Source organism: Chiloscyllium punctatum, chromosome 3 (genome assembly GCF_047496795.1).
Source record: "Chiloscyllium punctatum isolate Juve2018m chromosome 3, sChiPun1.3, whole genome shotgun sequence".
NCBI lineage: Eukaryota > Metazoa > Chordata > Chondrichthyes > Orectolobiformes > Hemiscylliidae > Chiloscyllium > Chiloscyllium punctatum.
This window is the reverse complement of record NC_092741.1, coordinates 116,970,850-116,978,484: the sequence shown is the minus strand read 5'-3', so window position 1 is coordinate 116,978,484 and position 7,635 is coordinate 116,970,850. Positions and strand designations below refer to the sequence as shown.

General features: G+C 38.1%; 1 protein-coding gene across 1 annotated transcript; it reads right to left on the bottom strand.

Annotated features, from left to right (window-relative positions):
• Window positions 1–534: 534 nt before the first annotated feature.
• Window positions 535–7,061, bottom strand: fam89a (family with sequence similarity 89 member A). Its single transcript, XM_072559057.1, has 2 exons — window positions 6,649–7,061; window positions 535–3,327 (listed from the first exon to the last, which is right to left on the bottom strand). Exons 1-2 carry the CDS (start codon window positions 6,904–6,906, stop codon window positions 3,043–3,045), a joined length of 543 nt encoding a protein of 180 aa, XP_072415158.1. The 5' UTR covers window positions 6,907–7,061; the 3' UTR covers window positions 535–3,042.
• Between the last annotated feature and the right edge of the window lie 574 nt (window positions 7,062–7,635).

Sequence of the window (7,635 nt, the reverse complement as noted above, 5' to 3'; positions counted from 1 at the left end):
TACAGGAATTCTCAGTACAAGCAAAGCATTCACTGTCAAGGCCTCTCCAATAAGCACAGCATAATTGTTACAACATGGGGTCATTTGACCTATTATGGAAATAGCTACAGACAATGTTATTCCATGGGGAAAAATACCAGGCATGCACTGAATTAGGTGCAAGGATCTTGAACCTCATGACATGCATGGGAGTTGGGAGCTATTGTGGTGATGGCACAGGGTCGGTGTGTAGCAGTTACTGATTTCTAAAACCCACAACACATCCATCAACAAGCTGGCCAAGCAGACTAAATTAATATTAAAAAAAATACAATTCTGACTACTAAAATACATACTGGAGCCAAGAGCAAATGATCTGTTAGCCATTATTTAGCTTTAATACCTTTCTGGGAAAACATGCATTTTTCAATATTGCTGTGACTTTGTTTACGACACACTAGAAAATAAAAAGCCTTTTTAAAAATAAGATTCACACCAAAACTTTAAAAACAAAAACAAATGCACTTAAAAGATTTATATATAACAGTCTTAAAGTCAGGAATCAAAAAGTATTTTATTTCTTTACAACCAGATGTAGTGATAGAGGTTCATCCTTTCCTGAACCATTACAAACTGGAGCACCAAACTGCACGCAGATCAGTGTCACGCATGTAACTCATAAATGCAGCAAAGGAAACTAATATTGTAGGAGCAGAATATACAGGTGCAAAATAACAAAAACAGTTTAATATTAAAAGCTTTATATTAAATGTCCTAGCTGTGTTCTTTGGAATTTTTTTCCAGTATAGCAAATTGGAAGACTTGTTGATTTTGCAGTCTTTTGAATACACTATAAATTACACGTTAGGTAAAACTGTAAATTTATCAAACTGTAAATTAACAAGTTGATGGGGCAGTTGGCTCACCCAGTTTTTAAAAAAACATTCTAATGGGTTACTTCTGTGCTCAAATGACGATAAAACTCCATGGGAAACTCCACAAGATCCTAGTTATTCCCCACTAGAGTGATGCATGAATACTCAGTCTCGACATCTGATACATGACAATCCCAGAGTCTGAAATGTGCCACAGATGCAGATCTAGTAAAGGACTATGTAAGAGAACTTAAACCATATTTTTTCCTCTTATAAAAGAATTAACCAAACCATTTAAATACAAGTGTTCACATAAGAATTCTGCACTAAACTTTTATAAATAAGAAATAATGTTATAAAGTACTGTTGTATTGACAGTTCAAGATTGTGAACCTCAGATACAAAATCAGTTACAAAAAGATTAACAACCATTGAAGAATTAAAAGCAAATGCATTCTGATTAGAGTTCTATACAGTTAAGAAATTGCACTTTTAGTTTGAAAATGCAAGCTGCACATTTGTACTCCATGTACAATAAAACCAATGTAACTCAGAGATTATAAAAGCCAATCTCCTCAGTGACACTCATACTTCTGCTGGGTTTTAATTGTGGATCATTTTACTTATTTGTAAAAAAAAATCCGGTAAACCTCAGCAATAGAAACTTATATAAAAAAAATTCCATAATGAATGCTACATATTAGGAGCTTATTCCTGCCAACAATTCAAGTCGAGTGCTATATTTAAGTGATCAGATTTGTTTCTCTCCCATTTAACATTTAAGAGGCTCAAAATTGATGCTACTTGTTCTACAGAAATATTGCTATCACATTAATAAATTCAAATCAAACTCCTATATTTATTTCAATTATCACACAGTCAATCCAAATTGCATTTGAAGTACTTGCTGGTAGCACAGTAATATTTTAAATAGATTTTTGTGACAATGAGTGGCAAATATAATAGATAAAGCTGCCATAGTCCTGTTGGATCATAGGGCTGCTCTCTCATTAGAGAGAGAGAGAGATGGAGGTGGTTGAACCAGAGGGTCGCCACACTTCATGCAAGGGGAGAGGTTGAGAGGAAGAGTTCTTCATAGTAATTTCAGCTGGTGTGGGAACTGAACCCATGCTGCTGGCATATTTCTACATCTCAAATAAGTTGTCCATCCAATTGAGCTACTGCAATTACACTCCAAACTTCATTTATCAGTTCCCAGGAACATTTCTAAAAGAGGTACATACCTCCCAAACCATCTTCTAGTCTGCACGCCATTTTTACTAAATCAAATAATGAAAAAATCAACTTTGCTGGATTAATGCAGAGTAAGATAGGCCAGAGTTATCAGTCAGTAATATGAAAATTCTTAATTTAATAATACTCAGATACTTTTGCTTTAAATCACTTGCCTAGCTCAATTCACTATATATTCACAACTTAAACCATTTTTCAGAGCTGGACAGCTCTCTGAACAGGAAGCACAGGACTACTTGGCATGCAGACTTGTATCAAACTCTTACCTAATAGCATTTTATACTCAGCACAAAGCATTTACACTTGGCATAGATTGGCCTTTCACCCTGGTGTAATATGATTAGAAGGATCAGTTCTATCCTTCACTGCAATTTTGCACAACCCGCAATTGAAATTGGAAATAGGTATTAGAAAAGTTGTTTACATTCAGTCTACTGAAGCCAGATTTAAATTCTTAGCCCTTAATGTGGTAGTCACAGTGTTTTACATTAGTGGTACCTACAGAATTCTCATTTGTTCACCAACTTGAAAAGCAAGTCTGCCGATCACATTTCGGTATGGTCCAACAACAAATCCCAGAATCTAGAAAGGTTAAGCATGATCCAGAAAGGTGAAATATCAGTTGCAGAGTCTGCAATATGAAAAATTAATGCTGGTTCAAAACATCTTACTCTTTCCAAACAAAAAACAAATCATTTTTAGGAACCAAGCTTATTAAAAGGTTTCTTCAAAATGTATGGTGTTTAAAACTATAAATGACGACTTAAGTAAATTTGCTTAACTAAATCTGGTTACTAAGATTTTATTCTCACTCTTTTCAGCCACCCACCACCTTTTGCCCCAAACAATACCAACCCTCGCATGAATACCTTTCAAAAATCTATAACAGCACAATGTCAAAAACAGTGAGAAGGTCAAAGTTGGAGGACATCTGCTATATAGTGATATGAAAGGAATCCTGCATCCACTGGTCTCGAGAATTGTGTGTTTTAGGCACTGCAAGATGTGTCTCCAAGTTGTCAGCCTTCCCATTTTCCACAACACTTTGTTCCTGAAAATACTCCTCTTCTTCATCAAAATAACCGTTTTCCAATCCATACGAACAGTCTGAATTAGCTGCAGCTGACAAATCTTGGCATGTTCCTTTATATTCCTGGATGGATTCATAGAGAGACCATAGCTGACATAGCAAAGACATATCCAACTGACGCAGACCAACCTGTATTTTTGGAAAGGGAATAGAAGGCAGCATCTTTATGCCAGCAAAATGACAATGTGCTTTTGTGTGCATTAGTATATTACAACCAATTGAAGATCATAGAGGAAATCAAATTATGCATGGTGTGTGATTTATGAACAATTTTAAGTGAATGGAAACTAAAACTTTAAAAGTGCATCCTTCAACATAAAATTATACTATGACATATATAGGGTGAATCCAGAGTATTGGTTAATAGCATTACAAACCTAAAGAGAATCATCACTCTTCCAAATAATTCAACAACTCCTCAACATACTCCACCCTCAAGTCTAAGTAGTGTGTGAATGAAAGGTCAAGAACGAGACCAGACTGCTAGCTTCCCAATCAGTTTCTGCAGATCTTCGGATGGGGTTGGAACTTCCACGCACTCCAAACATGAGAAACAACAACATAGTCACACCATGACTATGACATCTTTTGCTGAAGCCCTCATCCACCCCTTTGTTATCTCTACACCCAATTACTTCAATACACTCCAGGATACTCTCTCAACATACAACACCCAAATCTTTTGGCAAGTTCTGTTCACATATCATGTGTGCTCACTGAAGTATATTCTCTCCAAGACAAACAATGACGACTTTTGAATTCTCATCGTTTTTATTTCTCTCCAAGGCCTTCCACCAGGCCTATGATGGTAATTTCTTTCAGCTTCACAGCTCTCCAAGATGTGTGCTCCTCTGATTCTGGACTGTTATACATTTCCAATTAGAATTGCTACACCACTGGTAGCTGTTTATTTGATTGTCAAGGCTGTAGGTTCTGGAATATACTGTATACATTCACCTCATGTTTTTCCTATAAAAAGACTTTTTCATATCTATCTTTGACTAAGCTTTCAGTCAACTGATCTGGTTATCAGAGTGTAAGCATTTTGCTCAGTTGATAAAGTAAATTTTAAAATGGGACAACTAGATCTAGCAATACAAAATATTATGAACAATGTAAAAAAATCTTATGGGAGATGAAGAATTTGAGGACTAAAAGGAACATCCTGTAACAATCAAACTTTCATACTTCAGCCATTGCACATTTAAAATTCCTCCTATGTGATCTGATTTGCTCAATTCTTCTGGTCAATTAACTTGGATCTGATAAAACTACAAACTTGTATAGAATATAAAAAGGAAAGACTGACAAGTGTCAATACAATGTATAAATAAGTAAAAAAAGGTTGAGGGTATTTTAAGACCACTCAAAATTGAAAATATAGAGTATGGTATTACAGTAAATGACTAGCAATAGATTTTGCAAACAATGGTACAACTTATTACATGGACCTACTGGGGAAGTATATAGAACAATTATTGTGGGAAATTGTGGTTTCTAAAAATTTGTTTTTAGAACAAGATTATACTGTGGGCTCTGACAACATGCACCTCCTAGAGCGTGAGGAGGAAAGTCAAAAGGAGATAGAGGTTCTGATTATAATTCAGTGATCTTCCAAAAAGTGCAAACTGTAGGACTGTAGCCAATAACAGAAAAGTTTACAAACTTTAGATAGTTAAGAAGTGGCACAGATGACTCCAATAAGGCAGTAATTTTTCCAAAGTGGGGATTTAACATTAATAACCTGTGATCTGATTTTGATATTCAGGTCTTTTATGTACCTCCTCTTGTCATCCAATTGTCCCTAAAGGTGGTTTTGAAAACTTTAAAATTAGCCCAGAATCAAAATTGTGAAACAAAAGGCATCGGTAATTCATAGGCAAAACTAATGGTTATGATGATCATCATTGGTTTTGATTTGTTTTTTATAAATTGGAAATTACAACATTCTCAAGAACAAGCATATCACTGCAATCCGTACCCATTAATGAACCATTCCCATAAGTAATATAGTTTATAGACATAACATCAGTTAAGGGAAAATTTTAAATCAAGTTAGGTCAAAGACCAGCTTTGCCAACCTTCCTTTCCTTCCTCCACTTTCACCAAGATGGAAATCTTCAAGGGAATGAATTGAAAAGGGCTCATTAAATGTCAAACAATAGCTCTTTCGGCAGGGGGAAAGTATGAAAGAAGTGAACACTAAGATCAATCTTACAATGTATCTGCAGATGCAAACATCTTACCACTGGTCAATGGAAGTAGGGCAGTTTGACACCTTCCCCAAACTGTCAACATTGGATTCCTTTTACAACAGATTTCAATTATTAAACAAAATGAAAATCTTAAATCTAGCCATAATGATTATATTTTTAAAAAGTGAAAATAAAGTATATTTTAAGTAGCTTGCACTCCTCCCCATCAATGCAGCTAATGACTAAGGAATGAAAGCCACAACAGACAGGTTAAGGTGGACCTGATTATTTTGTTTGCCTTTTAATATTGTGTATTTCCACCACCTTCGCTCAAATACTTAACTAAAAATTGATCATGTAACTGCTATTTCAAATGGTAACAAAACAAGATTACTTCTCTACATTAAGCACTTTGGCAGGAAGAATATCAGAATTGATCATTATCTGAATAGAGAAAACACTGCAGAAAACTGCAGTACAAAGGGATTTAGGGATCCTAGTGTGTGAAACAAAGAACTAGCATTCAAGTTCAGTGGGCAAAGGTAAAATAGAATGGAGTATAAAAATAGGGAGGTATCTTGACAAAGAATTATTGGATTTGAAACAGCAACTCTGTTTTCTCTCCATGATCCTGCTTTTCTCCTGCAAAAATTTTTTGTTTCATATCATCAGCATCCACAGTTCTTCATTTTATGATAAAAATGGCATGCTAAAACTATACAAGGCACAAATCAGGCCACTCCTGGGACATTGAACAGGTTTGGTCCCTACCCAAGGAAAGGAATATTGCATGGGAGACAGTCCAAAGAAGTTTCACTAGGTTGTCCCAGGTATGTACAGATTTTCTTGTGGAGAGGTTGAACAGTTTCACTTTGGACTCACTGTAGTTTAGAAAAATGAGGCGACTTTATTGAAACATAAGATTCTTAGGGTACTTAATAGGGTAAATACAAAAAGGTTGTCTTCCCTTGTTCGAGAGCCTATGATCAGAATCTCAAAATAAAAAAGGTTGCTTATTTGAATTTCTTCCTGGGGTAGTGAATCTGTGGATTTTTTTAAACCACACAGGGCTGTCTATATAGGCTAGGGGTCATTAAGAATATTCAAGGCTGAAATAGATTTTTAATCTGGCAGCGAATCAAAGACGATGGGGGTAAAACCAGGAAAGTGAAGATGAAGCTAACCACATCAGCGTTCAACTGCCCCCCAGGTCCCCTCCCTCAGCATCCGACCGCTGTGCTGTCCACCCGCTCACCATCTCTTTCCGAAGCAGGGCCAGTGCAGCATCCAGGTTGGCGGGTTTGCTGGGCCGGTTGGCGTGGCGGCTGCTGGCGGTGCGGCCCCGGCTCAGGTCCTCCTGGATGCGGCACCGCTTGGCGTAAACCCGCTCCATTTCTCGCCACGAGCCGCCGCTCGAGTTCAGCAAACCGCTCAGGCTCTTGGGCAGGGGCGGCAGACCCTGCAAGCACGTCGTGTTGGGCACTGAGCCGCCATTCACCAGCTTCCCAGCCATTGTCAGCAGCTCCGGATGGGAATGAGAGTTGGGAAGAGAGGGGGGTGGTGGTAGGACCGATCTCCCTCTCACTGGAGACACCGAGGTGCGGCCATCCTGCGCATGCGCACATACACTCTGTTGAGTGGCGGCCGTTAAATCACCTTCAAATCCGCACTGAACTGCCTCAACATCCAGCCCCCGACTTGTACGCCACACCAGAACGCCAGCCTCCTCTTCTCCTTAATTGGGCGTTTCACACCAGACGTCATCGGCCCTCCATGCCGATTGGTTCATATAGCTGCCAATCGAACAGGCGCTTTCATATCAGCGGAGAGAAACACGAAGTAGGCGGTGATTTACCAGGGCGCCTTTTCGATTGGTCTAAATGGCTGTCAATCGAGGATGTGGAGTCAATTCGGCGTGAGGTAAATATAAAAAACACATTCCGTGCTGGGGAAGGCCAATCAGTCTGCCAGTATCTGTGCACAGAGATTATAAAATAGACTTAACTGTTTTGAGTCAAGTATAACCTTCTGTTGCTATCTCAAGGGAGAATAACTTCCCTCATCCTTTGGAAAACCTTCAGGAGAACCTTAGGGAGGTGTCCCGCCTTTTTTAAAACTACTCTGTTGCATCTCTAAGGTTGGATGGTGGTGATGAACATAGGTTAGCTGATACTATTAGCTTGCTTAAAGTATTATCTGGGTGTTTTTCAAATATGTCTCAGCAGGTGGCGGAACTCCTCAG

Bases quoted from the DNA above. Each gene is read 5' to 3' on its own strand.
- fam89a (XM_072559057.1), bottom strand. From the start codon at position 6,906: ATGGCTGGGAAGCTGGTGAATGGCGGCTCAGTGCCCAACACGACGTGC. The intron at 3,328-6,648 runs GTGAGCGGGTGG...CCAAAAATACAG, and splicing joins CCCTGCTTCGGAAAGAGATG to GTTGGTCTGCGTCAGTTGGA.